A 23,319-nucleotide genomic window follows, 5' to 3' on the forward strand; every position below is an offset into this window, starting at 1 on the left:
CAGTTTGTGTTTTGGTCTAATCAAAATAAAGTGGAATTCAGATCTTTATTTTTCCTGAAGGGAATTTTTGTCTTTTTAATATTTGAAAATATTTTATGAATAATCTCTTTCAAAGAATGTCGTGATTTTTATATTATAAACAAATTGACAAAATGTTACAAATATGTTCATTTTAATGAGAAGTTGAATCAAATTCCTGTTTGTCATAAATGAAAGGAGTTTCCTATTTGAACAGAAACATATTTCTTCCTGTACAACCTGTACTTTGTTGTAGTTGTTATTTCTGCATTGTGTTAAAACAGTTGTTTGTTTTTATGTTTCAGGGACGAGTCAGGACCAAGACAGTGAAGAAGGCCGCCAGGGTCATCATCGAGAGATACTACACCCGCCTGGGCAGTGACTTCCACGTTAACAAGAGGATGTGCGAGGAAGTCGCCATCATTCCCAGCAAGCCGCTGCGCAACAARATCGCGGGGTAGGTGGATGACTTCACCTGTTTGAAACAGAAAGGTGTTCTGCTGTGTCCACTCCTTTGTTTCTGTCTGTTTGGTGTTGGACTGAGGAGTGGGTTGGGTGATGGGGAGCATCTTAAACTGAAGGAAAACGTCTGGCAGCAGGTTGAGACTGTCCATTATACCAGTTCATTTCCAGTCAGAACAGCAGTGTTGCCCTCGTTTGGTTGAACAATGCAATCATTTAAACGGAGATAAAAATTTCAGTTATTTTACAGCTGTTTTTTCCCCCCTCTTTTTATGTAAAAGGCTCTGTACACTGGTTCCAAAACACTTTTAATTTGTTTTCCTAAATCATTGCACTCATTCAGGATTTAGATGTTATCAAAGGTTGATAATTAGGAAACAAGTCCTGCGTTACGTGTATTACTGCACTAAAAAGATCACAGAGCCCTGCAGACATGGACTGCACTGACATTTCTCAACACTTTTTCAAAGAAAAAGATTTTGAAATGCATTATAGGCATTACTGACACTCACCTGGTAACACTGATGCACTGCACGTGTAGTATGGAGGAACAAACTGACACGATTAAAAATAAAAGCAGTAATTTACAGTATAAATGGCCCAATAAATAAATGCAATATATACACTGCTCAAAAAAATAAAGGGAACACTTAAACAACGCACGCTAAGTCCAAGTAAATCAAACTTTTGTGAAGCACATTCAACTCTGTACAGAACAAAGTACTCAATGCGAATATTTCATTGATTAAGATCGGGAGTTAGCGTGCGTCGTTTAAGTGTTCCCTTTATTTTTTTGAGCAGTGCATATTTGCTTTTTCCTTTTACTTGTAGTATTTGTGTCTCTTTATTGTGTTTTAATGGTTAATTTTTCCCACCAGTATAATTAAACGTCTTTAGACTGTAAATATTTTAATCTAACCTGAAAGAGTTAGAACTTCAAAGCTGCGTCAGACACTGTCGACCCYTCAGCGTGTACTCAGGTGTCGTTTGTTTCCCAGGTATGTGACGCACCTGATGAAGCGCATCCAGCGTGGTCCCGTCAGAGGAATCTCCATCAAGCTGCAGGAGGAGGAGAGGGAGAGGAGGGACAACTACGTGCCCGAGGTAGGGATTGGACCAGAGCTCGTTCCACTCTGAGACGTTGGTTTCATTTGGTCAGGACATTTCAAACTCGCAAGAAACTGAAGCCCTTTCCACAAATGAGTCGTTTCCACGTCTTTATCGGTTTTTTWAAACTGGTTATATTAGATTTCAGTTTCTAGATGTTTCCATAGAGTGAAGAGAAACTCTGTTTCTGATCCTGTAGATCTCTGCTCTGGACCAGGAGCCCATCGAGGTGGATCCTGACACAAAGGAAATGCTGAAGATGCTGGTGAGCCTTTATTCCACATCTAACATMATACTGTGTCATACATGTCACACTGGCATCCTTTACATTATAACACAGCTAATAAATACCATTTAAATATTTAATAAAACATTATAAAGAGGATTGTTTGGAGTTCCATATATTAAAAGGATAATTCTATTTTGAGGGAGCATTGTAAATATATATCAACCAGGGCCTGTATTTGTCAAACTTCTTAAAATAACTCCTAGGAATGCTGTGAAGAATGAACTTAAGTGTAAAAAAAAATCTTGGCGCAAAGCTGAGTTTAAAGTCAGTTATCAAACGTCTCGGTCTAACTTTAAGCAACATGAAAACAGCTCTAAGACTGAGTTAAAGAAAACAAAGCAAAGTTCAGTCCTGTCTTAAATAGAGCAGACAAGGAAAAAAACTTTTAGATTTTTGACAGCATCATATCTGCTTTCTCTCACCAGCTGATAGTTTAATATTCTCTCCAAAAGCTGCACAGAAATACCCACTTTAAGTTCAACGTTATGCACTGGTAATCAATTTATCACTTCTTTCTTTTGTATTGATGACTAAACCCTAYTTTAATTCCTGTGTACTTTATAACTGAATYACTCAGGTGGGAGACCCCCGGACCATCTATGTCAGACCTCTTGTGGCAACTCTTAACACTTAAGAGAACTCTGGAGCAGTCTTAACTTTTCAGGACAGTAAGAGTGATTCTTAGACTGAAGAATTTTGATAACTTTTACACTTGAAAGCAGGAGAAAATCTAAGAAATTCTCAGTATTTAAGAGTAAAATTCCACTCTAGAAGTTTGATAAATACAGGCCCAGAGCATCAGTCACAGAGTGGAGAAAAAGGCTAATTTTCAGGCTTTTAAAAGTCACGCAGCTACAAACGAACGCTGCGTTAGCTAATATTAAACTTGTGAACCAGCAGACATCAATCCTGAACCTGGAGGGCCACTTGTCCTGCAGGTTTTAGTTTGCCTGCTGTTCAGCAGAGACCTGTTAAAGACTCATTAAAATCAGGTGTGCTGAAGCAGCATACAGTGGTACACAAAGATATGTGTATCAGCACAGACGGTGTTGTGGTTAAATGTTAGCTGATGTAGCATTCTGTTCTCCAGAGTTGTTTCAGAGCTGKTTTATAAACTAAACAGGTTTGTTTGGGTCACTGAGCCTGGATGAAGCCCTGCCTCTGTCACAGCTGATCAGCTACTGTTGATAACTATTTAACAGAACGTCCCTTTATTTTGAGAAGCTTCACTTATTAAACCACACTGTAGAGTTTCTGTGCAGCAGTTCAGTTGTTGTCTGGCTGTGGTGGCTGTCGTTATTAAAGCTGATCATTTTTGTTTCTGTAGGACTTTGGTGGCATCTCCAAACTTCAGGTGGTTCAGCCAGCCGTTGGAATGAACTTCAAAACACCACGAGGACAATAAGATGTTCAACTACCACAATAAAGTTGTAATTATSAAGCACAGACTGTTTTCATTTTCTACCCAGCAAATCCTTTACACTGGTTTTAGTGTTCATTTCATTACAGCGTAACTCTTTAATGTGCAAAATGTTCTTTTTTTTCATAAATTTCCTTTATAAACTATCTGGGAGCAATAATTACTGATTGAATGTTTTCCCCCTTAAACCAGAGGTGACTGCTTGGACCAAGTGTTGAATTTTGTCCTCCTGTAACGAAAGGCCAGTTTCTGTCTAACGAGGAAATCTTGGTTAAATGTTATACAACATAACTCTTGTAGAAATACCAATTACATTTTCCAAAATTATATTTACTAGTAATGTTTACAACATAATATAATGGATGAAGGCAGAAAATTTAGAAAGGTTCCTCATTAGCATTCATTTCTTGTGCCTTCCTTGATTCACTTTAATTATTTCATAAACATACATTTTATTACAATCCAGCAAATCACTTAAAAAAGAAAACTCACTAAAAATCAAATTATTTGATTCTAAAAAATTGAACTAAAATGACAAAAAGAGAAAAAAACTTTTATAAAGTATTAATTGGGGGGCAGAAAAAAAGTTAAGGGCCACAAATGGCCTAAAACATTTAAAAGTCTTTAACACTGAAGCACTGCCTGTATTTAAAATATGGAATTACATGAAAGTTTGCCCAAGAACTGTGGGTTAGTATCAACATTAATGAATAAATGAAATTAATGAAACAGATCAAAGAAACTGGAGGTCTGGAAATGTCCAGGTGAGATTTGATGTTTCTGAATGAATAAATGCCTGACGAAAGGAGCCAGTTAAAGAAGGAGGGTGAATCACAACTACAGAAGACTTCCATGAGCTGCACTAAGATCCAGGAGGGAGGTGGACGCTAGACTCCAACAAGACGTTTGTGAGCAGCAGTTTGGTTTTAAGCCAAACGCGAGCACCAAACATCTGAGTTTATGGAAAAGTACAAACGGCACCAGAAAGAACCTCACTTGAGTGCTGAGGGAGGACTGAAAATGACATTAGAAATAAAATATATAAATGAATCAAATAAATACAATGAATATTAGATTTAAAAAAGAGCTTTACCTCTTGTTTTATAATTGACCTTCATATTTATTTTTCCAGCTTAGTTCCAATAAATTAATTTTCATTTGACTTTTTATTTTTACCTGTACCTTTGTTTTAAGCTGAGCTGAGGCAGCACAACCATGCACAGCAGATAAAATAAATTAAACTCATGAAACAGGTCTGGACAGATATGATAGTATCCTGAACTTAAAATACTTTGTAGCACAACCTTTTGAGTTGACCACTGCAAACGATTCCTTTAACTGTCAGTGAGACTCCTGCAGCTCTCAGCAGGTATTTTGTTCAACTCCTCATGAACAAACTGCTCCAGTTGTCTCAGGTTTGAAGGATTTCTTTTCCAGACAACATGTTTCAGCTGCTTCCAAAGATGCTCAACAGGATTTAGGTCAGGGTTCATAGAAGACCACTTCAGAWTAGTCCAGTGTTTTCCTCTCAGACATTCTTGGCTGTTTTGGATCATTATCCTGTTGTAAGACTCATGAGCTGCGACTGAGACCAAGCTTTCTGACACTGGGCAGCACTTTTCTCTCTAGAATCCCTTGAAAGTCTTGAAATTTCAACATAGCAGCCATGTTTCACAGTAGGGACAGTGTTCTTTTGTATATGTTTCATTTTCCCCTCTGTGAACATAGAGCTGATGTGTCTTGCCAAAAAGTTTCATTTTTGTCTCATCTGTCCAGAGGACATTCTCCCAGAAGCTTTGTGGTTTATCAACAATTAGTTTGGCAAATTCCAGTCGAGCTTTTTATGATTTGGTGTCCTCCTTGGTCGTCTCCCATCATGTCCACTTTGGCTCAAACGACGGATGTTGCRGTCTGACACAAGTTCATCTTTAATCTCTTTAGAAGTTTTTCTGGGCTCTTTTGTTAGAACTTGTCAGAGTTGGAAAGTAACTAAGCACAAATACTTTGTTAATTTTGGGGTATCTGTACTTTAGTAATTTATTTTTAGCCTACTTCTTACATTTTCATACAATTATCGGTACTTTCTACTCCTTACATTTTAATAAAAAGACAATTAGAAAGTCGTTACTGTTTCTTTTTTGCTTTTCATTCAAGCTTGTTATTGTGAAAAATAAATATCCATATAAATTATGCCTCCAACATAGAGTGAAATTAACTGTGGTTGAATGAAAAGTATAAATATATAAAATTCTGATACTAAATTAGTTTGTACACAAACAAATGTCACACTCCAGCAGGACATACTTATTAAAATAAAAGGACTGTACTTCAGAATTATTTGTATTTCATGTATTATATTATTACATTTGGCCGCAGCCCTCAGATTTTCATTTTGGAGAAAAGGTTTGAGCAGCCTTGATTTATTTGTATAAAATGGAACAGCTGGACTAGTGCATCATAAATTTAACATAAATTTATTATTTTAAGACAATATAGTCATTTCTGCATTGTTTTGAGGAGGTCACCTCTTAATGTCATGACAGAATTTTAACTGCTCATTTTAAATCAGTACTTTTACTTTTAATACTTAATTACAAAAAACAACACTTTAAGACTTTTACTCAATATTAAAGGAGACTTTAACTTTTACCAAAGTAATTTTTTGGTAAAATACTTGTACTTTTACTCAACTATCACTTTGTGGTACTTAATACAACATTGCCACTTATTTTATCCATCTCTTTGATTTGTCATCAATTTCCCTCCTGCAGCCATGTCCAGGGAGGTTATGGCTACAGTCTCATGGATCTTAAATTGCTGTAGTCACAGGAACATCAAGCTGCTTGGAGATGACCTTATAACCTTTACCTTCAACATGCTTGTTTATATATTTTTTTCCAAATCTCGAGACGTCTTACCTGCTCTTCCTCTGGTCCATGTTGAGTGGTCCACTCCATGTCAAACAGAACAGTGGGTATCTAGCCCTGTATACAGGCCCACTGACTGATGACAAGACTGTAGACACCTTGATTTAACATGACCTTTGGTCACACTGTTTTCAGGTAGGGGTGTAAGAAAATATCAATACACTGAAATATTGCGATATTTCATTTCCCAATACTGTATCGATATTCTAAAGCCCTGTATCGATTTTTTATTAAGGTATAAAATGTCATCTTTCCTGCCAGCCGTTCATTTTTATGTTGTAGTTCAGCCTCTGACCACTAGTTGGCAGCAGTGAGCCAGACATTTGGCTCCTCTACCTCTTGAGGTAGAGGCTATTGTTTGGTGTTGGGTGACCATATTGTAAATTGTAAACTATTGTCAAATTTAGTCTAATATATGAAACAAAATAAAAATAAAATATGAAACAAATAAAATAAAATACATACAAAGCAGAACACAGCTAAATGTATCAAAACCATGTCTATGTAATGTTAAAATTTCCTGAGACAATGAATTTTGGTTTCATTTTTTCCCGTGAGGTTTTTATTCAATAGAATTTTTGGACAAAAAAAAAATCGCAATATATCGCGATATATCGCCTTGCTTATAGTATCACAATATATCAGGATATATCGTATCGTCACCCGTCATATGCATCGTATCGCCAAATTCTTACCAATACACAGCCCTATTTTCAGGGGTACCATCATTTCTGTCCAGGCCTGTTTTGTTTTAATGTTTTTGAAGCATGGCTGAAAAGCAATGTTCGACTTTCATTTGATCATTTGCATAGATTTTAGTACTTTTGTCAGATTCTAGTTATTACTGACCCCTGTAGGTTTTTCTTTCATTAAACAAGGGGTACCAACAATTGTAGGTATGCAACTGTATAAATCATGCTTTATATTTGATTCAGAGGGGCTATAGGTCTAAAATGAAGAAGAGCCACATTGTTCTAAATAAAACATTTTTCAAGTTATCGTGCAATGTTTTAACTCCACAAGTACTCTGTATCTGCGAGTATCTAAACTAAAGTACTTGTACAGGTTGAGATTCCCTTTTTTAGTGGATTTCAGAGCTTCAGAAGTAATAAAACACTAAGAACACAAACAACTTAATGCTTAAACACCTTTATTGTGCCCAATCTGAACAAACTCCACAACTGTTAAGTAGCAGCAAACTTGGCAGACCACAATGAGGTAGACTTTCAAAACTAAAAAAGCAGCTGGGCTAAAGGACAACAAGCTCAGCATGACAAACCTAATGAGTAAAGTAAAGACACGGAGTCTTTGGCACACAGCTTATTATGCATTTACGTCCAACTGGAACAGGAAGGCAAAAATTGGATAAGAAAGCGAGGGGTCGTTTACAGGGGTCTACTCAAGCTCTGAAAGATAAATTAGCATCAGCTAAGTGGAAGTTCTTACATCCAACAGGAAACATGCAGCCCTTCTGACGGGCATGTCCCCCGCTGATGTACAAAGTGATTAAAACACTGCCACCTCTCCACGCGTGCAAATTAAAAAGTGGGAAAAAGTGACCAAATAAGTTCAGTTTCAAGAGCATCCATCACTTGCTTTAAAAGTGATGGATTACCTGTTGAAACTTATCCAGTAGTACTAATACAAATTTAATAACTAGATCAAAGCAAGTTAAAGTAGTACATCCAACATTTGTGCCCATTCAGTTGAAATTTGGGAGGGCAAATTAAAAAAAAAAGCCTCTGAAAATGTATGAGAAAAAAAAAATAAAAAGGGTTTTCCCATAAACAGCCACTTGGTATAATTGTTCAAAATTTTCATGTCTTGACTTAAAACCGTTTGTTTACAAATTAGTAAAAAACTGCGTAAAAATGTCTGAAATGCGACTGGTTAAATGAAGCCCAACATTCAACTCCCAAAAGTAAGAAACACCAGCTGGCTTTACAGGAAACCAGATGCCAGCTGGGGTAAGGGGAGGGAAGAGGGGGAAAACTAAAAATTTAAAGGCACTGTATGGCATTTGCCAATGGAACGGCAATGAGACTTGCGTGATTGCTCTTCACTATGCAACACATGTAAACAAAAAAAGAAAAAAAAAAAGAAAAAGGCATTTTCATCCACATCTTAATTTTAGGCTGACTCCCATCATGGTCTGGCCACAAGTCAGAAAATGCTTTTAGTGTGAAGGGCCCCTTGTTTATTCCCAACAAGGTCACTGTGCATAGTGCCACTGTGAACAACAGCAAAAATGTAGCAAGTGCAAAAGTGAACATTTTCTACAGTGAGATCCCCAGTGCCTGGTGGAGTGCCATGGTGCCCTCGTACAGAGGGATGCCCAGCACACGTGCTTTCCTCGGCGGGCAGCCTCACCCCATACGGGGGTCCTTCCTTTGTCCTTACAGACAGTCTGGATCCCTCCGCTTTAGCTGGAGTCCCTGTTCTTCTGGTTGCGCATTAGGGGCCGATGGTTGCTCAAGATGTCCATCGAGTGCTGCCAGTGCCAGCAGGAGCGGCAGTAGTACTTGAAGCAGGCCTGGGTTCAGGATAAGAAGAGTCAGTCAAAAACCACGGCCAGCTCCTGCAGTACTGTCATTAGTCATGTCTTAGTTGATACAAGGAGCTGGACTCCTGCAACCTTTTTTCACAGCAGCTGAGGACCATTCAGGGTTTCTGCTGGCTGACTAAAATCCAACGTACAAGCTTCTTTTTACAGTTCACACCTCTAAAAACATTTTATAAGAGATCTAAAGGTAAAGCCAAGTGAGAAGCCTTTGTTTTTACACAAAACTATTTAATCTGGATCTTTAGACAATATTTATGATCTGTCAAAACCGCCTTTCACAGAACAGATCTGCTAAATATGCTGCCTCTCATTGTTGCTTTAGTTTACAGCTGGCCTAATGGGAGTATTAACTTTAAACCAACTTCAAGTATCCAAATATTAACCTTCATTTCTACACAGAACCAAAAGGTTTCATGCCCTGATCTGAAGTGATTAGACACTCTAAAGCAGGGGGGTCAAACTTAGTCACACATGGGGGCCAAAATTCAAAACTTGGTCCAAACAAAGTTTGAATTGTTAATTATTGAAATACAAAATACTTTTTCCAAATTATGCTATGTAGCATTTAGAACATACATAACAGATTAAGAAAAAAGATTAAATGAATGATTCTGTCTTAGTTAAAGAGTTAAAAAAAGAAGTTAAATATGCCTTACTCTAAGACATGAAAGTTGTTAGAGATGGATTTGATCACAATCCAGCAAATCAGGAAAAAAAGCCCTGCACTATAAACCTAATATTTGAAGTTAAAATAAAAAAATATATATTCTATTGCTCTTTCCAAAGAAAATTCAAAATTTTCTTGGCTTGAAAGTTGGTCAGCTGTCATGAGAATTCACTAAACCCAGTCATAGAGAAACTATAAACTCATATTTAATATTTAAAGTATTATCATTGGAGCCAAATAAAATGGTGAGGGCCAGATTTGGCCCACATGCCTTCAATCTGACATGTGAAACACCTTTTATTAAGCAAGACCATGTGAAGGCAGGTTTTTGTACTGACCTGGTCTCTGCAGAAGAAAGGCCCAGGCTGACGAAGGCAAACCTGACACATGGAGTCCTCCAGGTACGGGTCGATCTGAACCTGAAAGAAAAACCTCAGTGCTCAGCTGACAAGTGAAGCTACGACACCTGAATACAGTTACACATTGGCTGTACCCATTTTTTATTTTATGAGGACATGCAGCTCAATCAGGACCAGTAAAATGTGACATCATCTTACCTTCTTAGTAAACTTGGGTGTTTTAATCTCCACGAACGCTGCACACACAGCCTTCAGGTAACTACGCTGGTTGTTGAAAGTGACGCGCCCAGAACCTGCATAACAACCCAGTCAAATTTAAAGCATTAAAAGACTGAAAATCAATCAGTGCTGCCACAACTCCTCCAGCACACAGCACAGGTTTGAAGACCAGCAGTGTTACCTATGGGATACTTGTGTTTGTCCGTGTCGATGCCAGCATACATGACTCCTCCGAACAGGTCGTTCATGATGCTGGCCAGGGCCTCGGCGTTCAACATGCCGTGCAGAGCACCAACAAACACCGTCTTACTGGGGTCCAGACGCTGAGCGGGGCAGCGCACGTAGTTACTGTCAGAGATCACCCAGGGAATCACCTGCACCTGGAGGAGGAAACGGGATTTAACTTTGGAGTTTTGTTTCTCTTGTCAAGACATTAACCTTTGTCTAAAAAGCAGGAAGCCAAAGTTATGTGATTTAAAAACAAGTTTTTAGTTTTTCCAAAGTTGAGTTGAAAACTCCCTGCAACACTGGATGGAAATAAATTTTGTGACATTGCAGAAGCTTATTGGAATACCACAGCCAACGTGTGTCGTAATCAAAGCAATGAAATATTAGTATGATTTTTTTTTTTGGTAGGGATCTTTTTTTTTTTTTGGCCAGGCAGTACATAACTGAACTAAAGCATGTCAGGTAATTATTTAATCTTCTCTGAGCAGCTTCAGAATCGACATGCTAACATGTAGCATCCATGTTTAGCTACGTCAGTAAACAGCCAGCTGAATGTGATGTCAGATCTTCTGCGTATGGGGGCAACATCAGAACCGTGGAGAGTTCACACTGGAGTCTGATGAAGTCGCTTTTAAAATATTTGAAGCTCATGCCAAAAAAATCAGCTTTTTTTCCCCCCAAAATCAGAATTGAGCATTAAGACCTGCAGTGTAAACGTTGCCTTGGAAAATGGTTAGAGACATTTACAGAAAAACTCACATCCATGTTGGAGAAAGACACTTCAAAGATTAAAAAAAATTACCATTTTAAAAATCAAAACAATTCATAGTCAACCTTGAACCAACCCCATTCTCTTTGGTCAATGAGGAAACAGACGCAGCACGACTCTTCAGGAGGAACAATYGATCCATTTTGATTCATGAACATTAATCTGCAGTAAGCCAACACTTACATCTTTGAAATGAGCTTAAGAACCTTGCAGTGTTTCTCGTCTGATTTATGTGGCTCAATCAGGAACCACTACATGTGATCTACAGACGTGCAGATGAAGCTGGAGTTTCTCAATCTCAGATTATTACATCAATAAATGTCAGTTTGATTGCAGGCTGGAGAGCAGACTGCTTTAGTTTACATGMAGCATAACTTTAAATGCTTTTTTTCTTGCTCCAGTTTTCACTGGAGTGCAATTTGAATTTTAAATCCCTAATGTTACAAGAAATTAATCAGTACCAGTAAATTAAAACGTTATACTACAGAGAAACTGTTTTCTACTCACATCCTTGCAACGCATTCTGCGGCTGGACATCTTAAAGTAATACTCCCTGCTGTCCTCCGGGTGAAAGGGATCCTGGGAGCACGCTTGAAGCAAAGCCCGCACAGACTTCTCATTCTCAAACACCAGGTAAACATAGCCTTAAAACATCAAAACAGTTTAAGGTTTTAGAAAAAACAAAAACAATTTGCACAATATACAAACAAGAAAGCARACAACTTTTAAAGATGTTTGAGACGTTTATAGAAAATGGTTTAAATTTCACATAACAGCATTTCTGTTGGTGCCAACWTAAGCAGCACATAGGAGGTGGCAATACAAAAAGAAGCAATAAAAGTAGGATATTTTGGCTGTCTTGGCATGACCAATTCCAGTATAGAGATTCATGCACAGGTTGATTCTGACACATCTTAACTAAAAAAATAAAAGTGACCCAAAAAAAAGGTTAATCAGYGGTCCTTAATGTCACTATCCTGCAGCTTTGGATGTTTCTGCTTGCAAGAAATTGCAATTAAGACTTCAAAAAATGCCATTCTCCCATTTCACTCAACCTCGAGCTACACCAGGGATTCATAATGGCAGAAATAAAACCAGAATCATGCATACTTAACTAGTCAAAATAATGTTTACCTTATTATACATTCAACAAGTGTTCATTACATTACACCTAAATCAAGACCTGCAGCCTTCWACAATGAAGCTGAACTTACTAGAGCCTTTAGTGGAGAAGTTATACAAATGATCTGTAAAATCTAGAGTTGGTAGTTAAACATCTAAACCAGTGTAATTTTTAAATGGAGAAACAAGTATTTCACAAAAAAGTGTCACGTTTTTAAAAGGTCACAATAGGTCTGTCACAATTAGTCGACTAGACGCGATTATGTCAATAAAATTGTCAATGACTAATTTAACAGTCAATGCGTCGTTTTTTTCTAACTTTGTATAAAAGTAATCGTTTGTGGCTGCCCTAATTAGCACTCTACTGYGCATGTTTGTCAAGGACAGAAAGGCAGATGTGGCAGTGGAAGGTGCCGCCGCAGTTGAGAGAAAAACAAAGTTAGAAAAAAACGACGCATCAACTATTAAATTATCAACATGGTGACTGACAGGTGATGTTCCACAGTGAAATGACAAGCTGGAGCACTGCACATCTGTTAAATCTAGCTGGAAGACTTCAAATTCGTCTTCTGAGGTAAACAGCTGATTTGTTGTCAGGCTGAGCTTTATGGGAGAAGTTTTCTGTTTGAAGCTGCTCGGCCCTGTTAGAGCCGCTGCACTGTGCATCTCTCTGCTGGATGTCAGAGACAAGAGATTTAATTTATGCAGCACTAACAGGGAGTAGGCACTTCTTATTTTGTGAATTTTTAGTTTTTAATAAGCACCACTGTTTTAGCAGCCCGCCTAGGGTTATTTGGACTAATTTTTCTGATCTCTCTTTGTCAGCTCAGGTGGCGCCCTGCAGCGCAAATCAGCTGTGGAGTATGATCGGCCCGACCCGTTGTGAGGAGAGGTAGAGAAGTCATTTGATTTGGCATAGTTTAGAGCACAATGAATCCAGAAAAACATCAGAAGTCCAGAACCTGTCGCTCCTTGATGTCGTGCTCGCCCTGCGCGCCAGGCTGGTGGTTCACTCCAGCCTGTGGGCCGTTCAGACTGAACCACTGGCCCTCTGACCTGCGTCTGGGCCGGTGGTGCAGCTCGTGGGCCGGTACCAGGTTCGGATCGGTTGCGCCCGTGTCTTCTGTTATCCCTTAACGTATCAACACTAGGGTTGGGCATAATCGTATCGTGTGCAATTAATCGTCAGATAAACAATCGATTATTTTTTGGCACTTGATGATTAATACGATTAATGCCACCAGACAGACTGACTGGAGATTTCCCCAGTCAGTCCACTCGGTGCTCCTCTCCGCTTCAAATATGACGAATATTTAAACAAAGTTCTGTAATTTATTTATCTATCAACACAATTTAAAATTTGATGTATAGCCTGAAGTCTGATTTTGACACAATTTGGAAAAGATTTTTCTGAAGAGCAAATCTTTCCCACTAAATTGGTCATGTGACTAGGACATAAGGGTGTCCAGGKACTCCAGGGGATTAATCGTCAAATTAATCATTATCGGCTAAATACCACAATTAATCGTTATTAATTTTTTTGCCAATATCGCCCARCCSTAATCAACACGTTCCTGAAGTTCTGTGCAGGGCTGGGGGAGCTCGCAACTTCTGGCTGTTACGCTTGAATTAAAAGAAAAATTCCYGTCTCCGCAASGTGATCTGTAACCTCACCAAAATTTAATGGTGTGTTACGTGTGCTAGTATGCACATGTGATGTAAATTTCATGACAATCCGTCCACAAGTTTGAGTAAAGCCGTCGACAGACACTACCGAAAACATCACCTCCTTGGCGGAGGTAATAAAGATGCTTCTTGTCAACTGTAAGCTATGAACACCCTGTTTCCTGCTCCTCATATGCCCAGAATCACCACCTCGTGTGGAGGTTTGGGACCAGCAGTCCAACCCAACAGCATGCCATTGCCTCACCACTGTGCCACCTTAAACACCGAGGAGGAAAAATTTAGCCTACCAGCTTGTCGTTACCTTTAGCCACATTACCTTTAGGAGGGCAGCGAGGGTGCTTCCCATCCTTACCTGGCCACTCCACGGTCAGAGGGCCATAGCCACTGAAGGTGTTGATCAGGCCAGCTGCAGCACACATCAGGACAGCAAACAGTTTGAATGAAGGCAACAATCGTTAGAATAAATATAGCTGTRGGAGTTATAAAGCATGGAAACTATGTAGGTTAATATGCTAAGAACAACATCGGGCTTCTTGGAATAGTTATTTGTGGCTGTAACGATTGTTTAAACTCTGGTTCAGTTAGTAACRTTTAAATGGATCCATGATTAGTTATAACATTAGACTTTATTTGATAAACATTTATTTTAACTGTAAAATAAAGACTAAAACCACTGTAGGCTGTTTAGTTTTGTAAATTTTTTAAATATATTTTTACACAGACGGAGCCATTTTATTTACATGCAAAGCATTCTGGGTAAATGATGATGTGGATAGGTCCTCGGTGTGAGCGAGCTATATCCACCACAAAGTTAATCTTGGACAATATCTGATGATCGACTCTTTTAAATGAAACCAGAGAGTGATGACACAGAGGAGAAGGTAGAAATGACTCAGCCTGTAACTGAAAATATGGATGGAGGACCTCAGTTTAGCTTGGTTTGTCGCGTTAGCGCTGAGCTCATATACAGTACATATGACAATATAGTGTCAGCGCTAGCGCAAAGGCTAACAGACTAAACTGAGGTTCTTCTTCCATGAAGCAGCTCTGTTGTCCTCCATCTATATTTTCAGTTACAGGTTGAGTCATTTCTACCTTCTCCTCTCTGTCAACGCTCTCTGGTTTCATTTAAAAGAGACAATCGTCAGATATTGTCCAAGATTAACCTTCAAGGTGGATATAGCTCACTCAGTGAATCCACGTCATTTACCCAGAATGCTTTGCATCTAAATAAAATGGCCCCGTCTGTGTTAAAATATATATTTTAACAAAACTAAACAGGCTACAGTACTTTTACGGTCTTTATTTTACAGTCAAAATAAATGTTTATCAAATAAAGTCTAATGTTACAACTAATTGGAGATCCCTTTAAGGACTAAGTTGCAAAGATCAGATTAACAGAACAGAAATGAGTCAAAGCAGACTTCGCAGCACCTTCAGTGATGTCCCAGGGCACACCACCAAGAAAGACTTTGCAGGAGTAAATAGGATCCTTGTTGGTCCTGGGGGGCAGCTGACCACTCCAAGTGAATGTGGCTTCATTTACAGCTGATCAGAAAAGCAGAAGAAGAGGATTAGTCAGGGTTTTGTGATTTTTAAAGAATGGAAAAGGCAAGTTCAACGAGATGTAGAAGGACCTGCAGCCTGTCTGTGCAGACGGGCCTCCCTCTCAATGCTGAATGCATCATCTGACTGGTCCAGTAGCTCTGAACCGGGCCAGGAGGAGCCGGTGCGCCAGCGGCGGGAAATAGACGAGGAGGCGGGGCTGGCGCTGGATGGCGGGGTCAGAGGAGAACTAGAGTCCTGAGGGTCCAGACGGGAGCCCAGCCTCAGCAGATCCTTCTGCATGTTTGATGATGGATAAGGCAGAGGAGGAGAAATCCGCAGAGTTGACTGTAAAGACAGAACCAGACAACTGATAGTAAACAGACAAAGTCATTAAAACCTCTTAATTCACACATTTTAGATTCCATTAATGGAAAAAAAATAAATTTCATATGTAAACACACGAGTTTGTTAATGTGTAGGATATTTTAAACAAGTTATTGTATAAAACTGAGGCTTTTCCTACAGTTTAATGACAAAGGTGGCCTTTAAAATTGTTTTAGTAGACCTGCATCAAGTCTGAGATGACAACTGAAACAAATATTTATTAAACTGTTCAAAGCAGATAATGTTCAATAAACCTTAACATGTGTAGAAACTGAGGAGAAAAGCCCTTTTGGTGGTCTTTGATTACACTGAACGAGTCAAACTGCTGCCAGAGTGCAATCAGTCCAGTTATTAATGTGCTTCGTCAGCAATTATTTTGACTGAATTCAACTATGGGCTCATTAGTAGGCTGGTCACGACTTGGAGCACAAAGCATGATGGGATAGAACTGATGCATGTGTGTTTTAATCATGTCTTGAAGATACTGTACATCAAAATACTTGTATAATTGTAACTAGAACAGTAAACATTGTTTAGTTAGCAAAGCAAAAAACATGCGACTTGAATGTAACTGAGGAGCAAGTGTTGCTACCATCATGGCTTCTTTACATGAGAACACTGTCAGCCTGGCCTGATGTAAACATCTGGAGTCAAATCCATTCAACAACTTAGTTCAGGTTAAACTGACATTTTATYATTAGTTAATACTTTCTGAACATGTTTCACATTTTAAAACTTAAACTGTCAATGGAAATCTTTACCAGTGACTTACTGCATGAAGCTGAAATTTTATCAGTGCTTTAGTTTGAGAAGCTCAATGAAACTGTCCAGATGCCATAACAGTGTGTCATACACTACTTTAAAGTACCTGTGACACGCATATTCTTCAAATAAAAAAAGTAAAAAAAAAAACATCTTTATATTTAGACTAATTTAAGTTTGAACAATACCCGATTTTACCCCATTTTGTCCCTTAACTGACATATTTTCTTTTGACCTTGACTCAGCTAAAGTAAACAGGAAGTGACATCAAAGGGGAATTCTTTAAGAAAGCTCCCTGGWCTTTGTTTATTGAAACACTACTTGACCCCTGACTCTTCATCTCTTTCTGACAGCGACTCAAAATAATCTTAACAGATTGCTCTCTACAGTCTGTTAGCTGTTGTAGCACTGCTCTGTTCACATTCAGACATTCCCCTTTGACATCACTTCCTGTTACTTCAAAGGCAAATATCTCAACTGTTCATCTCAGCGACATGAATTTTCTTTTGCAATATTTTGTCAATGACATTTTTTCAAAAATGCATTCATATGCATTACAAAAGTTTGACGTCACAGGCACTTTAATGATTTTAGTGCAGAAACACGTGTTTTCAGTAACACCAAGTTGAGATCAGCTCATTACAGCAGGTGCAGATCAGCCAAGAATTAGTCTTATATATCTGGATTTTGAGTAGCAGTGTTTTATAATATTAGGCACCACAATAAACAGGAGGTAGAGGTGTGTGTGTTTTTACCAGCATGTCACAGAGGTGATCTGAGCCAGAGCTAAAGCCACTGGTTTCAGAGTCTTCAGGACTGCTGGAGCGAGAGTTCAGGAAGGGGCTGGAGTCCAGTCGGTTCGCCATCCGTGCTATGCCTGGGAACTTCTCCAGCAAGTCAGCAGTCATGCTCACGGACTCGTGGGGCAAATACCCTGGGGACTTCCCAAGGATGCTACTGAAGGGGCTGTTCAGCATACCCAGCACTGAGGAACAGGACATGTTTACAGCATTATCAAAGAAAGCTTGCTGAGTTCACAGAACCGTATTGACTTGTCAGCAGGCGAAGCCGCACAAAGGTTTTTTTTTTTAAGTTCAATCTCCAACAAAAAATGTTTTACGCAGCTGGATGAGCCAAAGATGGATTGTGCTGAATTTACAGTTCTGCATTGATCTAGTTGAAATGCAGTCTCTGGTTCTTAGCAAAAGTTCTGCAGATTAGCATGTAGAGGCAGCTACGTGATAGCCTCCACCAAAAGGAGCTCAAGTTTGGAACAATTTGGAGCATTTCCTGTTTCACACCTGATATCTTGACTTACGAATTTAAAACGCAGGACTTCTTTCATTGCAGCAAAGAGTTTGTCACCTTTGTCTAATTATTTAAATGACTAACAAGCAGTTCATTTAGCATCACTTTCACTTCTAATAGTAAAGTGACATCCAGTAACTGTTATAAGTATTAAAGGGATTATTCAATGACTGCATTCAAAACTGTCCCACTTTACTGCAGGCCCAGTTTAGACACCAGCTTGGTTTAGACATGTAGAAAAAGACTTGGCTGCTACAAATGGGGTCAGAACGAATGAGGGATCTTTATAATTAGTGGTACCTCCCTGAAGACAAGCACTCATCTTAAGACAGACATTAAAAATGTCAAAATATGACTAGTGCAGTTTCCTTACAATACGTCATATCTCCCATTAAATCCACCATCAATCATAGCTGAGATTTAGTCTACAGCAACATGAAAGGGGGACAGAAAAAGAAAGATCCACTGGCTTGTTTTTGTGCCTGCCGGCTTGCTAGAGACGCAGCAAAGCAAAACTGCCACATCATCCTTCCAAACAAAGCTACAGCCTGTTCCCACACAATGACACATGTTCAATCAGATGTCATTAATGAGGGGTAAACTTCAGTCACAAAGTCTGCTGGGTACACAAACATCTGGTCATAAGAATCAACCTGACTGGGAACGAACCAGCACAACTTCTGCTGTCAAACTGATTCACACTCAGGTAAACAGAACCTCTGGTACTTACCAGAGGAAGAGGAAGAGCCGGTCTGAACCTGGGACATGGGCGTGTGCATGTCACTCTCCTGGCTGCTCCACGGTCTGTCCCAGCTGGACAGACGGAGAGAATGGAGGCCAAGGCCCAGGTCTGTGACGTCCGACGAGCCCCTGGACGAAGGCACGTCCTGGGAGCCGGGTATGCCCCCACAGTTGGGAAAAAGCATCCTCCTGCTGCCCACTGCAGCCCGATCCGACTCTTCTGGATCCAAGATCGAGTTAAAAGACAAAAAAAAAAAAAAAAAAGACAAGAGAAAAGTGTTAGCAAAAAAATTGTTGAGTCGGCGTGTCTTACAAAGGAAATGACAAGATAAAAAGTCTGCTGACACATTCTTTGAAGACCCTTCTGAAAACAAACACTCCCCTCATCGACTCGTCTCCCCTACCCTGGCTGACGGCGGAGCTAACCTGCTGCCTCGGTGCCTGACACGACTGCCATGCATCTCCGTCCGCATCACTGACCCACCTAGCAGCATGTGACATAGCTGCTGATGCACTCGCACACCCCTGCTAATGACATCAGCCTCCTCCCCACCTCCCTGCCGCCTTGTTTAACAAACGTGTAATGAAAAATTCCCATGGAAGCTACTGGCTGGCCGATCCGAGGTCCTCCCCCGTCTCTGGTGGGCAGCGCACGACTCGGAGCGAGCGGGGCGACAGCTGGACCCGTTTACTGCCGGCACTGTCTGGGTCCAGCCTGGTTTCCCCGAGCGAGCTGACGGAGGCAGGAGGGTGGGCGGACGGAGGGGGAGAACTACAGCAGCATGGTGGGAGGCAGCGTGAGTGAATGACTCAGCAAACTTGGAGTTAAAGGTACTTGAAGCTCGAGGATGCTCAGGGAATTTTCTGAAACAATCAGTGGCTTGTGAACGTCTGATTATTATTTTTATTGGTTCTCAGATAAAAAACAGGCATGCAGAGCTTTGCTGTAGCAGCTGACCGATCAGATGTTAATGACGGCGTGGATGTGCACTGCCAGCTCTTCCCCCTCCCTGCCTGCCTGGACAGCTTCCAGCTGACTGTTACTCTCCTGATTCAGCAACACGCAGCTCAGGCAGCCGGGGCACAGGCCAAAGTGAAAGTTTAGCTCCGTTTACACCAAGATCAACTTTACTTAATGTTACAACACATTTTATGCTGAACTGCTGCTGCATCAAACTCAAACAGTATTATGAAGTGCAAAACTTTGATTTTTAGCAAAATAACTCCAAGGCACTCTGCTGCACTTATTTCTTGGCAAATCTTACAACTAGGGTAAAAAAAAAAAACATTGCTGCAATGCTGCAGACCAGTGATTCAGCATGAATCAGCTGCTGGCAACCAAATGATAAAGGCAAGCTTAAAGGTTAAACATACAAAATGAGACTGAAAGACGCCTACGAAAAGACAACTTTCACTATTAAAACAGAACCTTGTTTCATATTAAAACAGAACCTTGTTTCATATTAAAACAGAACCTTGTTTCATATTAAAACAGAACCTTGTTTCATATTTAAGGTCATTCTAGTTTTGTTTTGACCGCGTGTCACCCTGACACAAAAAGCTTTTTGTTAGAGTAATGTCAGAAACCATTTAGCTTCATAAAACTGAAACTTGGGAATAGGGTTGGGCAATATTGGTAAAATAAAATAATCACAATTGTGGCATTTATCGATAATCATTCATATGATATAACCAATGTCGTGACCTCAGTCTGAATTTTTTTGGCTTTCCTCATACTTCAGTTTATARTGGTGTTTCAGGTGTTATCAGGTCTTATAAGTTGAACATATAAATACTGTAGGTCATCGTCACGCAGCATTAATTGGAGTAATTCCAAACTGTCAAAAAATTGACAGTTTTTTCCCATGACCAATTGCCCTAGATACATTTGTACCCAACCATATTTGGGAGTTACAGGTACTTTCAGCCTCATTTAGGTATTTTCCAGCTGATTAATGCAAGTCTATGGGCACATTAAATAACACCATTTAGCTAAAACTTGATTTAACTGATTTAAACTTAACCTTTATAGWTAGGGATCTGAATACTTACACACTTTGGTTGGCCTTAATGTTATTTTTGTTCTACTACAAGTTGTTTGTGACAACATTTAATTAAATTATACTTAAATTAAATTTTCACTTCATTTATTGACTCAATGCATTCCACAGATGATGGGATCCAGTTGAGACTAAAACAGTAATGTGTGACAATAAATTATTTTGTACCAGTTACTATGTTTTGCACAATATGTAGGTTGAAACGATCAAACGTGAGGTGTAGTAAATTAGCTTGGGAGATAATGTGAAAGCAAAAAGGCTGAAGAAGTTCTTCCATGAAGCAGCTCTGCTGTCATTTTCAAGCTGAGTCATTTGTACTTTCTCCTCTGTCARCTAGGGTTGGGCGATATTGGCAAAAAACTTAATCACGATTAATTGTGGTGTTTAGACGATTACGATTAATTTGATGATTAATCTCCTGTAGTCTCTGGACACCCTTATGTCCTRGTCACATGACCAATTTAGTGGGAAAGATTTGGTCTTTGTAAAAATCGTTTTCAAACTGTGAAAATCACAGACTTCAGGCTATACTTTAAATTTTAAATTGTGTTGATAAATAAATTACAGAACTTTTGTTTAAATGTTCGTCTTATTTGAAGTGGAGAGGAGCACCAAGCGGACTGACTGGGGAAATATCCAGTCAGTCCGCCTGGTGGCATTATTCGTATTAATCGTCAAGTGCTAAAAAAAAATTGATTAATGTTTTTCTGACGATTAATTGCAGAYGATACGATTATGCCCAACTTTATTGTCAGCGCGTTTCAGTTTCATTTAAAAGCACTGAACATTAGACATAAAGCTGGATGAAGCTGCACCACAGCAGCTGGAAAACACCATTTACCCAGAATGCAACTCATCAGAGGTAGCTTTAAAAGATTTCCTACAGATTCCTGTTTACAAGTGTGTAACTTTTGTGTTAATTAAAAAAACTTGCATTTTATTAGTTTGACATTTTTGTGAATTAAATGCATTTTTTAAGGAGACATGATATAGTGAAAAGTGCAAACTGCATAACCAAATTGTACTTTTAATAGATTTAAATTAAGTTTATAATGCCTYTAAAGTGTTATGCACATGTTTACACACACATTTCCAGCTTTATCTAGACAGAAGCGACCACTTGTGATGTTTACTCTGAACTTTTCAGGCTCTCATTTATATTTTTGGCTGATTTGCTCTAAAAGTAGCTGTCTGCTTATTTAATCTTTTTTAATTTTACCACACAGCAGGTCGGGCCTTTGCTTGGAGCTGTTGGGTGTGGTGCACACACCGGTGAAGTCCAGCGCGTTCCCCAGCATGGTGTTCATCCTGCGGAAGATGTCTGCGTTGCTGCAGGTGGACAGAGCCGGGGACTCGGTGTCCGGGGTCTCAGGCCTGCGGGCATCGCTTCTCTGCGGGGAAACAAGAGCACAAAATGGAGGGAAATTAGCCCGAGTTCAAGCTAAACACGAAATTAATGGCGAGAGCTGAAGGAAAATAGTTTTTCAGTTTTCATTTGTATGTATTTTAATTGAAACTAGTGGACAGGGCGTGCCGCTAGTTGCTTTTAATGTTTAAATAAAACATTTGTTGTGGTTAAGGTAATTTATTTATTGTATTTTTCACTCACCAGGGAAAACGCCATGATGATGTGGACAGACAGCCTAAAAGAAATGTCACAGTAACGACCCGGGCCTGAAATAAAAGGTCATATTTATCACATCTGCTAGCAGCTAATTAACTTTAATTTGGGAAACGTGTGCTGACTGCGTGACCGCGCCTCGAGTGCCCCCGTCCRCGTTCACGTGCTCCACATCAAAGGCGCCGCCTTGAACTGAAACTGAAACTAAGTTTACATTATTTATTTTTTTTTTACTTAAAATATCATGTAATTAATAAACTCTGATAAAATACAATAAAGATTTTAGATTACTAAAATGTTTTTATTAACTATAAAACAATGTAACAGTATAGAAATAATTTAATAATTTCCTATTACCTAACAACACACTAAGAAAAAAGTCACTATTGTAAAAAAAACAATTTAAAAAATATACGTAATGTCAACAGCAAAGATAAACAAACAAAGATATGTTCCTCTGCACGCAGATATTTATAAAAAATAAAAAAGTCAACAGTGCAAGTAAAGTGGTCAATAGAGCCGAAATTGTARTAATTTGCTGGATGTAAAGCTAAGAAACTGCAACAGATGTATCGATCTCAAACCGCTAGTATCGATCCGATAACGAGTATCATCTGGGTATCGATAATTTCTATGTTTAGATCGATACGCCCAGCCCTAAAGTGGAAACAGAGCAAAAGGTGGTATTCTCACACACACACACACACGTGTGTGTGTGTGTGTGTGTGTGTGTGTGTGTGTGTGTGTGTGTGTGTGTGAGAGAGAGAGAGAACACCACCTTTTGCTCTGTTTCCACTTCAGGGCTGGGCGTATCGATCTAAACATAGAAATTATTGATACCTAGATGATGCTCGTTGTCGGATCGATACTAGCGGTTTGAGATCGATACATCTGTTGCAGTTTCTTAGCTTTACATCCAGCAAATTACTACAATTTCGGCTCTATTGACCACTTTATTTGCACTGTTGACTTTTTTTTAATTTTTCATATCTGCGTGCCCTGGAATATATCTTTGTTTGTTTATCTTTGCTGTTGACATTACGTATATTTTTTAAATTG

The 23,319-nt window shown here is 39.2% G+C and overlaps 2 protein-coding genes across 6 annotated transcripts; one reads left to right on the forward strand and one right to left on the reverse strand.

Moving 5' to 3' along the window:
• Nucleotides 1-323: 323 nt before the first annotated feature.
• On the forward strand, nucleotides 324-3,322 carry LOC106512994 (40S ribosomal protein S17; the record flags this gene model as incomplete). The annotated part of the gene is given in 4 exon segments (XM_014001606.1): nucleotides 324-475; nucleotides 1,479-1,584; nucleotides 1,787-1,852; nucleotides 3,204-3,322. Coding segments are annotated over 4 exon segments (402 nt in total), but the record flags the coding sequence as incomplete, so codon positions are not given.
• A 4,034-nt stretch (nucleotides 3,323-7,356) lies between these two features.
• Nucleotides 7,357-22,343, reverse strand: LOC106512995 (cytoplasmic polyadenylation element-binding protein 1). 5 transcript variants are annotated; one of them, XM_014001609.1, is made up of 12 exons: nucleotides 22,249-22,343; nucleotides 21,859-22,030; nucleotides 18,569-18,799; nucleotides 17,286-17,515; nucleotides 15,474-15,729; nucleotides 15,271-15,384; nucleotides 14,153-14,242; nucleotides 11,536-11,672; nucleotides 10,213-10,411; nucleotides 10,011-10,105; nucleotides 9,792-9,872; nucleotides 7,357-8,756 (listed from the first exon to the last, which is right to left on the reverse strand). In XM_014001609.1, the coding sequence occupies exons 1-12, from the start codon at nucleotides 22,261-22,263 to the stop codon at nucleotides 8,646-8,648; spliced, it is 1,731 nt and encodes a 576-aa protein (XP_013857063.1). In that variant the 5' UTR covers nucleotides 22,264-22,343; the 3' UTR covers nucleotides 7,357-8,645. The 5 variants fall into 5 exon arrangements, with proteins under 5 accessions (XP_013857063.1, XP_013857065.1, XP_013857064.1 ...); XM_014001611.1 differs by having other exon boundaries at nucleotides 14,138-14,242; nucleotides 18,569-18,796; nucleotides 21,910-22,030; nucleotides 22,249-22,342; XM_014001610.1 differs by having other exon boundaries at nucleotides 14,138-14,242; nucleotides 21,910-22,030; nucleotides 22,249-22,342.
• Nucleotides 22,344-23,319: the final 976 nt, after the last annotated feature.

This window comes from Austrofundulus limnaeus, unplaced genomic scaffold (assembly GCF_001266775.1).
Source record: "Austrofundulus limnaeus strain Quisiro unplaced genomic scaffold, Austrofundulus_limnaeus-1.0 Scaffold9, whole genome shotgun sequence".
NCBI classification, from domain to species: domain Eukaryota; kingdom Metazoa; phylum Chordata; class Actinopteri; order Cyprinodontiformes; family Rivulidae; genus Austrofundulus; species Austrofundulus limnaeus.